Consider the following 15,134-nt stretch of genomic DNA (forward strand, 5'->3'; position numbering starts at 1 on the left):
AGGAACTTGCCATATCTCATCCATTGACAGCAGAGTGTAAGAATAGAAGAATGGATTAAAAGGGATGTCGCTGCCTCGTAGATTAAACAGCCCTGAAAATAGAGATTGCAAACTGAAATGCTTTGGCCTGACAAGAGTTTTACAGAATGATTCAGAGATAATCTCCTGCATTTGGCTTTGTGTTGTGCTTACATGCGGTCTCCTCCAAAGCTGAAAGCAGCACAGCGGTGGGCTTGTATGGATTGTCACTTATTTGGGCTCGAATCTGCTCTACTTTCATTGGCCAGGTCCTCTCTGAACAAAAGAACAAACACACACATGCTCAATGTCATCTTCAACTACATCAAAAACTTAAACAAACAGTGCACACAAAAATGATTGAATGAATCATGAATTGTTATGAAAATGAAAAATGAATCATTATTTTAAGTAAAATCTTTACAATGATGTAGCCTATCCACTTAAAAAAAAGTATTTAATGATTCTGGGTTTAAATGATTCCTTCACGAATCATACGGAAAATGGAATGGAAAAAATATGAGATGTTGAGAAGATGTTGCATTCTCTCGCAAATGTTTTGCTTTCCCTGAGAAACGTTGATTTTGGTCGTAAAAAACCTTTGCTTTCCCTCACAAAGACGTTTGTGTTCCCAGAGAAACTTTGCGTCTCATCTCATATTGTTTCCATGTCCTAATGGGACATCCACCCATCCAGCCACAGAATCCATCCATCCATAGAATGATCCATCCATGAATTTTTTATTTATATTAACTAATAATCTTCCAGTTGGGACTAAATCATTTTGATCTGTTTCTCACAAAGCTATCATATAAATTCAGAAGACTTGGAATAAAATGCACAACTTGTTTTAGAATACTTTTGAATACTCTTCTTTAAAGTTTGAAAGCCTCTTTTATGAACAAGAGCAACAAGAACAGAATTTCGCATTTTATGTCCCATGCACAGAAGAAAAAAGTCATGCAGGTTTGGACCAACATGAAGTGATTTTAGGTGAACTAGAATAAGCTAGAATATCCCCTCTGTCTACTGGCACTGCCGTAAGTTATATCACTAGTCATTAAAGATTAAATAAGTGCTTTATTGCTCTGTTTGTCATGATCTTATGGTCCTCTGCCCTGTTCGCGTGGCACTTATCAGTCAAGTGATGCTGATAAGACATGCACACACCAATGACACTGTCCGGTAAGCGCATGGGGTTGTCAGGAGGCAGAGGAGGTTGATCTGTCCATATTTTATCCACCAGGTTATCAGGAATAGACTTCAGGATCCGGCCCGCTGGAGCCAGGTTGGTGTTGTAGATGCCAAACGTGTCTGCAGCAACAAAGAATAGTGACCGAATGATTCAGGACTGATATTGATGATAATTGTGGTTACTAGATTTTTTTAATATATCATCACTTAAAGACATTTGAAATACACTATAATTAAAAAGTTTGGGATTGGTAAGATTTGTTTTCTTAAAAGTCTCTTACAAAGGCTGCATTTATTTGATCAAAAATACAGTAAAAACAGTATGTTTTCTATTTGAACAGATTTTAAAATGTGTGATTTTTCAGAAATCGTTCCAATGAGGATTTGGTGATCAAGACACATTTATTATTATTATCAATGTTAAAAAAGCTGCTTAATATTTTTTGGTGGAAACCAAGACTAACTAACATTAGAGTATTAGTAGATTGTTAGGTTAGGGTTAGTAGTAGAATAAGATTATTACTAGAATAAGTTGGCATGTCCTTGAAGCACTTTATTTTACAGTCCTGTTCCGCATGTACATACTATTTACTTATGTAGGTACTAACCCTGAACCTACCCCTAAACCTAACCTTAACAAATGTAGTTACCTTATATCACCAGTACTTTCTTGGGTAAGTACACTGTAAGTACATATACTCTAAAATAAAGCATAACCAAAATGACTTATAATCAGTAGAATGTATGTTGGGGGACTATCCATATAAAGTGTCAGCAGATATTAAGACACTCTAATAATACTCTAATGACTGGTAGTTGACATGTAGTTGCAAAGTTACTTATAGTTAGTAAAGTGTCTAAAATTCACTATCGGGATAAATGTGTTGCCAAACATTTATGTTCAGTTTGATTTAGTTTCCTGTTTCTGTTTGCACACGTCTTGTTAATCTAGTTTTCTCTGTTTATATAAGCCCCAGTGTTTGCTGTATTAGTTTGTCAGTTGGTCCTTGTATTCCTGCCATTTGTTTTCCCTGGTATCTAGTTTTGTTTTGTTATTAAAATACCTGCTCTTAGAACTTTGTCTTTGCCTGTCTTCCTTGCTCTCCTTGTTACATTATTTCCATACATTAAACTGGAATGCGAACAGAAAACATCACACAATTCAGCTCATCTTATTTTAGGAAAATGTATTAGCTGTGTTTGCTCACCTACAGAGAAGAGGAATGGGTCAAAGCCCACATGATCTCCCTCAGGGATCTCTAGGATTAGCCAGTTGGTAATGCTGCGAATGGAGCCTGTGAACCAGTAGTTAGACCAGGAAAGTATTCAACACTCAGATCAGTTAATATGGAGGAATCAGGGGAAAAATAAAACAATTCTACACAGTAATACATATAATATTTCTTTCCCAATACATATTAACTGGAATATGTGCTTCCACATGTTTAACTTCATTTAGACAAGCTTCACTCTCATAATTTGCTCCTCACCATCTTGCTCTAGCTCCCAGTTACAGTCCATTTGTCTCTCTGCTTGAATCCAGTAGCGGCTATCGGTCCACAGAACAGCCTTGTTTTGAGTAATTACTGCTGTGCCTAGGAATTAGAAACAGACTCTTGTTAGTTATAATGGAATACATGAGTGAGCCATTTGTTAAGATCCAAAACATAATGTGACTGAGAATGATGCATAGTGATACAGCAATATTATGATTGGTTGGCTGTGAAACACCTGCAGAGCCAGTGAAGCCAGACATCCAGGCCAGTCTCGCATCTCTGGGGGCGATGTACTCACTCTGCCAATAAAATCACAGTCAGTTACTGTCACAGAGTTAATGTCCGAGAATGATGAAAATTGAAGGACGAGATGAGGTCAGACATTTATGAAAAGGGCTACAGAAGTGACAAAAATGCCCAATGTTTTTAAAATGTGGTGGCTTAAAAAAAATTATCTAAAAAGAGTGTTAACATTTGACAAATTTTAATATTCTATTCTGTAGTTGTAAGAGCTGTATAGCTTTCTCAGACTGTTGAATGTATAGTTCATATGAATGCATAGTTCTTGATTTTTAATAAAAATTTCAATTGCATTTGATTATTACTGTTAAAATAGTAGAATTTATTTCGACATTGGCATTTATCAGTGCATAGCAGGCTTTGTGTTTGTAAATGGTTAGGAAAAAAGAAAGAATACATTTCAAGAGGGCCAATATTAACCCTTCATATGAAAGTTAATTTCTGACACTGGTTAGCAGTTTAGTACCAGATGAGCATCTGTGGCAGGGATGATGTAGGCAGAGATGTTCAAGGGGATCATGGACTCTCTCAAGTTACGAAGCCTCAGAGTTGTGTTTACAGCTGTTGGTGGCAAATACTGGAACAAAAAGGAATGAATCATTTATTATATTGCATCAAAATTATTTACTGTATCCGTCAATTAAATGTAAAAATGTTATCTTCAAGAATGTTAAATATCACAAATTGAATGCATTTACTCGGATAAGAACATGAGTAATCGTTCACAGAAAACACACACACACACACACCCTTCAGAGATCAGATTTAGGGTGTGCATGACCTAAAAAACATTTCTTATCAGAGGAGAAGATCTCCTCTCTGAGAGGCCAGATTATTTTCTCTTCCTATACTTATCTCTGAGCTAAAGATGAGTCCTAGCAGTGGGCTGAATCAGTTGTGTAGAAAACATGGACAGAGTTAGGATATGTGTGAGATAGAGTACCGGAGGAATTGCTGAACAGTTCCTCTCGCTGCCCGGCCGTTCTTCGGCCCGCACCACATGTCTGCCTCCTGTGATGACACATGAGAAGAAACACATGCAGGACAACAGAGTAACTGTTTTAAACTCACTGTAAGCACATGTGCTGATCAAAGGGCAGAAATGATGGTTAAACATATACCTTTATAATTCAAGATGACAATGTTTTCACGTGTGAGTAGTAAAAGCATAAGCTGCATTAAAACTCACAAACACGCAATCAATTTCATAAAACGATATGTAAAAAAGTTAGATATAGTAAACACACCATATATATATATATCACCATTCACTGAAGGAAGGAACATTTAATGCACAGTCCCTAACATAATCATATGTAAACAGATTAGTTGGTTAGAATGAGCAAACAAATGACATTTTACTGCAGAATTCATTTTCAGGCTAATGACATGCAAATGTCTTGCCATGAATAAACCAACACACATGACACAACAACAGATGGTGAACTGAAATGTTGCCTTAATGAAAGCCTTACTCATACAGTGCATGATTGTCGCATTCTTACACCACACCATCACATACACACATTTTTTTTTACCTCCAAGAACCACAAGACACACAGCCAGTATCCAGCCTGAAGAGCTCATTTCAGACCATCTGCTCCAAGCAAGTCCACACACAGAGTGTGACAGCAGGGCACGAGTGTTTCTGTCTTGTGTGTCCATGCGCGCGTGTGTATGTCCTATCTGAAACTACATGCATTATCTTGACTCAGAGGCGTCCTAACCAAAGCCATGTGCAAGAGCTGAGGGGAGGAACTTTGGCTGTGACTTTAATCTTTACTACAGTAATAAAAGCATGGTGTCTCTTCTCTCTATGCCCTTCTTTAATGTGCAGTGCATGCATTTACCCAGGCATGGCCAAGTAATTGCAGGTCACATATAAATTATAGCCAATGTCTCCTGTTACATACTGTAGTCTAGCATGAACCCCACTTTACTGCTCTTTTCTGCTGTCTCACTGCAAGCTAACAACATCACTCAGACCTTCAATACCAGGAATGAAATATTTTATTGTGTGTACACTTAAAGTGATAAGTCACCCAAACATTTAAATTATGTGACAATTTACTCACACTCATCGTTCAATGTCTTTTTTTCTTCAGTGGACATTAAAAGTAGAAGGTTGGCTGAATGTTCAGACTGCACTTTTCTATACAATGAAAGTGAACGGGGATGATGTCAAGCTCCAACCTAAAAGCACTATAAAAGCATCATAATATGTAAGGTAGGCCAGTTAGAGCTGTGTGTGTCTGTCTTTAGTTTTTCTTTTACTTTAACAGAAACCCCGGTTCAAATTTAGCTTGGAGCAGGTCGAGTAGGACCAGTTACATTTGGTGCCATGACCCAGATCGGAGTGAGTTTTTTTGGGGGGGGCATGTGTGTAACTGGCATATAACACAAGACCCCAGTTGGAATTTTGCTTGGAGCGAATGTAAACGTATGTAAACCTCACTCCCCTGGCCTCAAAGGCACACTAGAGGCTGCTGCCTTTAGCATTCTTGTTAGCGTGTCCGCCTCCCGTGTCAGATACCCCGGTTTGAATCCCGCTTGGAGCGGGCCGAGTAGGACCAGTTACATTTGGTGCCGTGACCCGGATGGGAGTGAGGTTTGGTGGTTGAGTGTAACGTAGGTCAGTAAGAGCTGTTCACTAAACCTCCCTCCACTTGCCTCAAAGGCCCACTAGAGGCTATTGCCTTTAGCATTCTTGTTAACGCGTTCGCCTACCACGCTAGAGACCCCGGTTTGAATCCTGCTCGGAGCGGGTTGAGTAGGATTGGTTACACATACAATTCAAGCACTGTATTACAAAACTTAGAAATGCATTTGGCAACTTTGTGGGAGGAACAGATCAAAATCTAAGTAATTAATACACTTAAAATGTCCCATTCTGCAGTAGATTTAAAATCTCATTAGCACTTTATTCAAACTTCACAATGCATTAAGTTATGAGACGCTAGAACAGTGGTTCTCAATTTTTTTGGCCCTCATTGGCCATTACAATTAGCCTAGAAATCTAGACGCACCCTAGCGGCAGAAGATGTATTTTGCAGCGAGTGTAGTCTAGCAACTCTCGGTAGACCTGAGAGCTGGAAAAACCAAACTCTGGTCAGGCCAATCACAGCGTGTGTAGAGTCGGTGGGTGGGCTTAACATAATGACAGCATGTCACGGCAGAGTTGCGGAGGTTCTGCGTGCTACTCGTAAACAAAGCTGACGAACAGCGGTCTTTTGAATCGGCTTTGGCCGCGACTCTGGAAGACTTGGAGTTAAGCTTTTCTTTGAGAAAAGAGCAAAGAACGGCACTGAAGTCATTCTTAAGAAAAGAAGATATGTTCGAAGTTTTGCCTACCGGATACGGCGAAAGTCTATCAACTAATGTTAGCTCGGCTTCACCTTCTTCTTTGCTTTGGTTGGCTGTGGCGCTCATGGCGCTATCCAATTGCGTGCAGAGGGAATTTGAAAGACAACCATTTATCCCGCCCCTCGGATTGAGCCCTGTCAATGGTGAGTTTCCAGACCCAACATCTTGATGTGGGTCTGGCTTTTCAGGCTACATTACAATTTTAAATGAGTTAAATTGTTAATAATTTAAGCATGATTATTTTGTGATTCCAGAGAATTTTAATATATATAAAATGATTTGAACTAACTCAGTGGTCCCCTCTGAAGTTTGCTGAGAACCACTGCGTTAGACCTGGTCTGACATGTCTTGTCATGCCATATTTGAATATACACAAAAGCTGCAGTGGAAGGGATGATTTTCTTTAAATAACAACTGAAATTTAGGTCTGTTGCTCACAACAATGGTGAATTCAGACAATTTGGATAACATCCATTTTTTTTAAGCATTTTACTTTTAGTCTAAAAAGAGCAGTGTAATAATTCTGTCAATCATCTCCTGTTGTGTTAACCCCAGAACATTTTACACATTTAAAATGACATGATTTGAATTTTAAGTTCCCTTTCGTTCAGTCACTACGACGTACGTTAGTGACTAACGAATGGGGGTTTCGCCTAGAAGCCAATTACCTTCGTGGTGTTTAACAGCGCCCAATGGCGTGCCAATGCCATGGGCATGCGGAATTTGCATGCGTAACTCCGCCCCACCGCGTGGGTATATAAGGAAGTACGCTGGCAACATCGCATTATGTTTCTGCTTTGGAGCCAAGAGTACCTCTTCACTCCTTCAAGCCTACAACTGAGTCTTTGTCAAGCCTTCGAGACGAGCAGCTTTCCAGAGGCGTTGGATCTACGGCGCGTTCCAGTGATCGCATACTGCCTGCCTGCTGATCTGCGCAGTGGTCCGTCTGACAGCTGGTGTGTGGTCCCTGGGCGCTTCGGCGTCTCTGCGAAGCTTTCCTCTCCTAAAAGAGCTTACACGTGGCACGTCCTTTTCAGGATGTCTCGCCCGTGTACTTCTGGGTGTGGCCGGTCGTTGACTTCTTCTGATGGGCACGATCTCTGCTTGGTATGCTTGGGCGTTCAGCATGCTCAAGCAGCGTTCGTGGATGAGTCATGTTCCCACTGCGGGAACATGACCACCGCGGTCCTGCGGTCAAGACTCAAGGATCTTCGTAATGAAGTGAGAGTCCCCTCAACCACACCCCGATCTACCGTGCCCCCCGTGGCCGGTACTTCGGCTGGTAGTCAGGGTGACCTGAGGGTTACGGTGTGGAACAAAGCCCCGACGCTCATGCCTCGGGCCACACCCCCCTCTAGCATTCCGCAACCCGTGAGCGTTCAGGCTGAAATCGCGGGGCCAGCTCCGGCTCCCCCGCGCATTTCGTTTGGCGCTACAGAGGATGATGCGATGTCGGTCACCGCATCACAAGGTGGGCTCGAGTCCTCTGAGGATGATGACTCGGCTGTGCTGCCGCCTTCGGGCGCGCCAGCATTGCCCGAGTCGGACCCAGAGCTGACAGCCATGCTGTCTCGGGCAGCCGCGAGTCTAGGGATAGAGTGGAACCCTCTGCCCTGTCCCGAACGCTCGCGGCTCGATGATTGGTTTTTGGGGGCCCGTGCTGACTCACGTCAGTCCCCGCCCTCAATACCTTTCTTTCCCGAGCTGCATGAGGAGATTGCCCGGTCCTGGAAGTCCCCGTTGTCTTCCCGTGACCGGTCTGCAGTCTCCTCCGCCTTCTCCATCCTTGATGGGGCCGCGGCCAAAGGGTACACTGGGGTCCCCCAGGTTGAACGTTCTGTTGCGATGCAACTGTGTCCTCAGAGCGCTTCGACCTGGCGAGGCGACCCTAAGCATCCCTCCAAAGCCTGTCGATTCACATCAACCTTGGTGGCGAAATCGCACAGAGCTGCGGGGCAGGCTGTCGCCTCTTTGCATGCCATGGCGATCCTCCAGGTCTACCAGGCCAGGATCCTCAGGGACATGCACGAGGGTGGAGTTGATCCGGGGCTCTTAAATGAGCTGCGTGCCGCCACCGACCTCGCTCTCCGGGCGACGAAGGTGACCGCACGCTCCCTGGGTCAAGTGATGTCCACAAATGTGGTCCAGGAGCGACATTTGTGGCTAAACCTGGCCGATATGCGGGACACCGAGCGAACACGCTTCCTCGATGCCCCCATATCCCAGGCTGGCCTCTTCGGCGGAGCGGTTGAAAACTTCGCCCAACAGTTTTCAACCGCCCAGAAGCAGACTGAGGCTCTAAAACATGTACTGCCCCGGCGGCCAGCTGCTGCTTCCACCCAGCCGCCGGCACAGTCGCCTCAGCCTGCTCGCCGCCGAGGACGCCCTCCTAAGGCTCCCGCCCCTCCCACCCGGTCCAAGCAGCAGCCTTCACCCGGGCCGGGTCGCGGAGGAAGCCGTAGGAAGGCGTCCAAGTCCCCTCAGGCCGCCCGCGCCCCGCTAAACGCCAGGCCAAGCGGCGCTCCTGAGACGGACGGCTCAGGGATGGGAAATTCTTTCGAGGAGATGGAAGCAGGACCACTCCTTCCCCCGGTGGAGGGCCGGGGGAGAATCCTTTGTTTAGCTGCTGGCCCCCGGGTCAGCAGCACCCTAATCTGGTCAAAGAAAGAATTAACACTCCCATCCCTGAGCCCCCAGAGATCGGTGATGTCAGTGCGCGCCACCCACGGGTCCCGTCACTCGCATCCCACTCTGTCGCCAGCCTCCTGGCAGAGCAGACCCCAGTGGAACGTGCGTCCTTCCCTGGTCTCCTCTGTCAGGACGCAGCAGTTAACCGCACCCCCACACCGGGACGCCCAACAGCCTCCCTTGTCCGGGTCGGTAACGCTGCATCGCTGCCCCACACCGGGTACGTCTGTAGTCCGAATGACCCCGCTGGTGCAGTTCCTGGGAGCCTGGCTTCAGATTCCAGGGCTGTCCCGCTGGGTCGCGAAGACAGTCAGGCGCGGCTACGCGATTCAGTTCGCGCAGGTTCCTCCTTGTTTCCAGGGAGTCCGCTTTACTATGGTCGGGGCCAATGCCCCTGTCATGCGAGCGGAGGTTGCCACCCTACTGGCGAAGGGTGCGATCGAACCTGTCCCTCCAGCCGAGATGAAGTCCGGGTTTTACAGCCCCTACTTCATTGTACCCAAAAAGACCGGTGGGTTGAGACCAATCCTGGACCTGCGCATCTTGAACCGTTACCTTCACAAGTTTCCGTTCAAGATGTTGACAGCGAAACGCCTTTTCGAATGCGTTCGTCCCGGCGATTGGTTTGCAGCGATCGACCTGAAGGACGCCTACTTTCATGTCTCCATTCTACCTCGACACAGACCGTTCCTACGGTTTGCTTTCGAGGGGCGGGCATACCAGTACGCGGTCCTCCCATTCGGGCTATCTCTGTCCCCTCGCGTCTTTACGAAGATTGCCGAGGCAGCCCTTGCGCCCCTACGGCAGCACGGGGTTCGCATCCTGAACTACCTTGACGACTGGCTCATACTGAGTCACTCTCGAGAGCAGGTTTGAGAACGCAGAGATCTGGTTCTCCACCACTTAGCCTGTCTGGGCCTTCGGGTCAACTGGGAGAAGAGCAAACTCTGCCCTGTGCAGAGGATCTCTTTTCTCGGTATGGAGATCGACTCGGTCGTCATGTGCGCGCAGCTTACAAGCGAGCGCGCGCAGTCTCTGCTGACTTGCCTCCGTCAAATCGAGAGCAAGAGTGCGGTTCCACTGAAACATTTTCAGAGGCTCCTGGGGCATATGGCATCTGCAACCGCGGTAACGCCGCTCGGATTGCTACATATGAGACCGCTTCAGCACTGGCTTCGCGATCGAGTCCCGAGATGGGCATGGCGGTCTGGCACGCTCCGGGTCCAAATAACCCGGGCCTGCTTACTGACAATCACTCCGTGGTCGAACCTCAGTTTTCTACGGGCCGGCGTGTCCTTAGAACGAGTTTCCAGGCATGTTGTTGTATCAACGGATGCCTCCTCCACGGGCTGGGGTGCCATGTGCAATGGACAAGCAGCCGCGGGCTCCTGGACAGGACCCCAGCGCCTTCTGCATGTCAATTGCCTCGAGTTGCTGGCAGTACGGTTCGCCCTGCACCGCTACTTGTCCGGACAGACAACACGGCCACTGTAGCGTACATCAACCACCAGGGCGGTCTACGCTCCCGCTGTATGTCTCAACTCGCCCGCCATCTCGTTTTATGGAGTCAGAAGCACCTGAGGTCCCTTCGTGCTATCCACATCCCGGGAGACCTGAACCGTGCAGCCGACGAGCTCTCACGGATTCAGCCACTTCCTGGAGAATGGAGACTCCATCCCCAGACGGTCCAGCTGATTTGGGAACAGTTCGGCGACGCACAGGTAGATCTGTTTGTCTCCCACGACTCTTCCCACTGCAGCCTGTACTATTCCCTGACCGAGGGCACGCTCGGCACGGATGCACTAGCGCACAGTTGGCCCCAGGGCCTACGCTTATATGCGTTTCCCCCAGTGAGCCTTCTCGCACGGGTACTGTGCAAGATCAGGGAGGACAAGGAGCAGGTCATGTTGGTCGCCCCGTATTGGCACGGCCAGACCTGGTTCTCAGAACTGCTACTCCTTGCGACAGCCCCTCCCTGGCCTATCCCTCTGAGACCGGACCTCCTCTCTCAGAGACGGGGCACCCTATGGCGTCCGGCGCTCTGGAAGCTCCACGTGTGGCTTCTGGACGGGACGCGGCAGGTTTGAGTGGCCTGCCACCTACGGTGGTCGCCACCATCACTTCCGCTAGGGCAGAGTCTACACGACACCTCTATGCGTTGAAGTGGAACCTCTTCGTCACCTGGTGCTCTTCCCGCCAAGAAGACCCCTGGAATTGCCCGATCGGGTCCGTGCTTGAGTTTCTCCAAGAGGGGCTGGAGCGAAGGCTGTCTCCCTCCACCCTGAAAGTGTATGTGGCTGCAATATCTGCCCATCGCGACCTCTTGGGAGACAAAAAGGTAAGTCAGCACGACCTGGTCATCAGGTTCCTGAGGGGGGCGAGGAGACTGAATCCTCCTCGCTCTCCTCTCGTTCCCTCTTGGGACCTCTCAGTAGTCCTAAGTAGGGGTGTAACGGTACACAAAACTGACGGTTCGGTACGTACCTCGGTTTTGAAGTCACGGTTCGGTACAGCAGATTTACAAAATTGCTTTTTATTTATTTTTTATATTTAACAGTGGTTTACTGGAGAAAAAAGTGTCCTTGAATGAATTAAATTATATCTAAAAGTTTATTTAAGATATTTCTGTAAATTATATAGGGAGCCCTTACTTGTACATTAATATTAAAGGTTCACAACAGCGCCCAAACTATTAGCCTAAATTCGGTTGCTATTTTTTTTTAGGTATAATAATCAACACTCAAATAACACATTGTGTGCAAATATGTAAACTTCACATAAGGCAGCTTTTGCATTAACTTCTAAATCTAATTATAAAATAGTTTTTTTCTCCAAATCGTTGTTGAAATATAATAATTTATATACAGTGTCTGTCATTTTCATGACAGGTTTATTTAACATGCATGAAATAATCAAGACATCACTAACAGGCTAAGTAGAATATAATGAATATAACGGCTAATATAGAGCATATATTTAGCGAAAGAGTTGATTTCTCTAGTGAATAAAATTCTGTGGACACTGAATGACTGCCTGAGGTAAATGTGATGCTAACGTTACATGACATTGTTTAGTTCACAAGCAGTTATATTGACATCTTTCCGCAGTTGAAACACTGATTTAGCGATTGCACCACATACATGACAGTCAATTGTAATGTAACCTCAGCATACCTTCAGATCGTCATTCATGTTTATTCTTGAATCTTTAGTAACAGATGATCGATTGCCTTCACAGATGATCGCGCGTCGCGCGGCCGCTTGAACTGTGATCAGTGACCAGTCACGCCACATAGAGCGTCAAAACGGCATTTATCGTTTGAATTTTGTGATAAAATGGACTGAATACTTAATATGTTCGTGTGGGAACTCGGATTGAAGTGTGTTCCGCGCTTACAACAAGCCGACAGTGAACTGTTAAAGATTACATTCATAACCGTTCGACGCGTGCACCGTTCACAAATGATCGCGGTCACGCGCGCGCGCGCGCCGCGCGGCCACTTGAACTGTGTTTAGTGATCACTGATCAGTCACGCACATTAAAGAGCATCAAAACGTCATTTATAGTTTGAATTTCATGATAATATGGTCTGAATACTTAATATGTTCGTGTGGGAACTCGGATTGAAGTGTGTTCCGCGCTTACAACAAGCCGACTGTTAACTGTTAAACATTACATTCATAACCGTTCGGTACACGCGTGCACCGTACCGGAAGCCCTGTACCGAAACGGTTCAATACGAATACGTGTAGGCTACCGTTACACCCCTAGTCCTAAGTGCTCTGCAGAGGCCTCCCTTTGAGCCTTTGCGGTCGGTTGATATTAAGTTACTGTCGATGAAGACGGCTCTGCTGACCGCATTGGCCTCTCTTAAGAGGGTCGGGGACCTGCAGGCTTTTTCAGTTGACGAAGCGTGCCTTGAATTCGGGCCGGCTAACTCTCACGTGACCTTGAGACCCCGGCCTGGATATGTGCCCAAGGTTCCTACCACTCCCTTCAGAGATCAGGTAGTGAACCTGCAAGCGCTGCCTTTGGAGGAGGCAGACCCAGCCTTGGCATTGCTCTGTCCAGTACGCGCTTTCCGCGCCTATGTAGACATGACGCAGTGTTTCAGGACCTCAGACCAGCTCTTTGTCTGTTATGGTGGAGAGCGGAAGGGAAGAGCTCTCTCAAAGCAGAGGTTGTCTCACTGGATAGTGGACACCATTGTTTTGGCCTACCAGCAGCAAGGTCGACCATGTCCCCTTGATGTGAGGGCACACTCCACCCGGAGTGTGGCCTCCTCTTGGGCTCTAGCGCATGGCGCCTCGCTAACAGACATCTGCAGAGCTGCAGGCTGGGCGACACCCAACACATTCGCCAGATTCTACAATCTCCGAGTGGAGCCAGTGTCCAACCATGTACTCGCCCCCCCGAGGGGCCGGTAATGGACCAGGCTCTAGGTGTCTTCGCTTACTCGCCACTCCACTCCACGGACTGGATACGTGCGATATTCTCCTCAGGTGAGCTCCCCGAGAGCCCTGAGCTCCTCCAGCACTGTCGACGCCGACATCAGTTCAGTCTGCCCTTTCGAGCCCAGACCCTCATGTCCGGCCAGGTGCCCCGTGTGCATGGTTCCCTCCGGCGACCCCCACACGAGTATTTCCACCGTAAGCCTCCTCAGTGAGCAGGTGTCTTTCCCTTGGCAAGCCCCTGCCACCCCTAGGGTTAAAAATCCACCTTCGGCTGGTACCCTAGAGTTTCCCATATGCAGCCCACAGCGGGTCATATGTGTACTCTCTAAGTCCTCCCCACGGGTAGGCATCTTTGGCATTCCCTCACTGGGATATGCTTCCCAGTGTACCTTGGTAATCCTGTGATAAGTGGGAGTCCTACGGCCTTAAGTGGCGGGATCTCACACTTACGCAGGGCACTGGACGACAGCTGAGTGGCGTGGTTATATTGGAACCCCCATTCGTTAGTCACTAACGTACGTCGTAGTGACTGAACGAAAGGGAACGTCTCGGTTACGTATGTAACCCTCGTTCCCTGAGGAGGGAACGGAGATGTACGTTCCTCAGCCACTGCAGCTGTGCTGCTGGAACGCGGAGTTCAGATCTTGGCTCCGCAGCAGATACATAATGTGTTGTTGCCAGCGTACTTCCTTATATACCCACGCGGTGGGGCGGAGTTACGCATGCAAATTCCGCATGCCCATGGCATTGGCACGCCATTGGGCGCTGTTAAACACCTCAAAGGTAATTGGCTTCTAGGCGAAACCCCCATTCGTTAGTCACTAACTTACGTCTCCGTTCCCTCCTCAGGGAACGAGGGTTACATACGTAACCGAGACGTTTACAACCCTTTTAAAGGGTTAGTTCACCCAAAAATGAAAATGCTGTCATTAATTACTTACCCTCATGTCGTTCGACATCCGTAAGACCTCCGTTCATCTTCGGAACACAAACGAAGATATTTTAGTTGAAATCCGATGGCTCAGAAAGGCCTCCATTGGCACAATGCACTTTACACTCTCAAGACCCATAAAAGGTACTAAAGACGTCGTTACAAAGTCCATCTCACTACAGTGGTTCTACAATAACTTTATGAAGTGACGAGAATAGTTTTTGTGCACAAAAAAACCCTAAATAACGATTTATATAGTTATTATGACCAATTTAAAAAAACTGCATCATGAAGCTTCGAAGCGTTATGAATCAGTGAGTTGATTCAGCGGTTTGGATCGCCAAAGTCACGTGATTTCAGCAGTTTGGCGATTTGACACGCGATCCGAATCATGATTCAACTCGCTGATTCATAATGCTTCGAAGCTTCATGATGCAGTGTTTTGAAATCGGTCATCACTTTATAAGTTGTTATTTAGTTTTTTTTTGCGCACAAAAACTATTCTCGTCGCTTCATAAAGTTATTGTAGAACCACTGTAGTGAGATGGACTTTGTAACGACGTCTTTAGTACCTTTTATGGGTCTTGAGAGTGTACAGTGCATTGTGCCAATGGAAGCCTTTCTGAGCCATTGGATTTCAACTAAAATATCTTAATTTGTGTTCCGAAGATGAACAGAGGTTTTACAGGT

The 15,134-nt window shown here is 46.7% G+C and overlaps 1 protein-coding gene across 1 annotated transcript in view; it reads right to left on the reverse strand.

Moving 5' to 3' along the window:
* xpnpep2 (X-prolyl aminopeptidase (aminopeptidase P) 2, membrane-bound) overlaps nucleotides 1–4,689 on the reverse strand; it is an 11,409-nt gene extending 6,720 nt beyond the window's left edge. The window contains exons 1-9 of the mRNA XM_079839908.1: nucleotides 4,547–4,689; nucleotides 3,952–4,019; nucleotides 3,475–3,585; nucleotides 2,944–3,007; nucleotides 2,703–2,807; nucleotides 2,421–2,507; nucleotides 1,189–1,332; nucleotides 193–294; nucleotides 11–92 (exon numbers count right to left, since the gene is read on the reverse strand). Of these exons, the coding sequence (XP_079696034.1) occupies nucleotides 11–92; nucleotides 193–294; nucleotides 1,189–1,332; nucleotides 2,421–2,507; nucleotides 2,703–2,807; nucleotides 2,944–3,007; nucleotides 3,475–3,585; nucleotides 3,952–4,019; nucleotides 4,547–4,673 (890 nt within the window). The 5' untranslated portion in view covers nucleotides 4,674–4,689. The remainder of the gene's footprint in view (nucleotides 1–10; nucleotides 93–192; nucleotides 295–1,188; nucleotides 1,333–2,420; nucleotides 2,508–2,702; nucleotides 2,808–2,943; nucleotides 3,008–3,474; nucleotides 3,586–3,951; nucleotides 4,020–4,546) is intronic.
* Between the last annotated feature and the right edge of the window lie 10,445 nt (nucleotides 4,690–15,134).

Source organism: Gobio gobio (assembly GCF_949357685.1).
Source record: "Gobio gobio genome assembly, chromosome: 16".
In the NCBI taxonomy this organism is placed as follows: Eukaryota; Metazoa; Chordata; class Actinopteri; order Cypriniformes; family Gobionidae; genus Gobio; species Gobio gobio.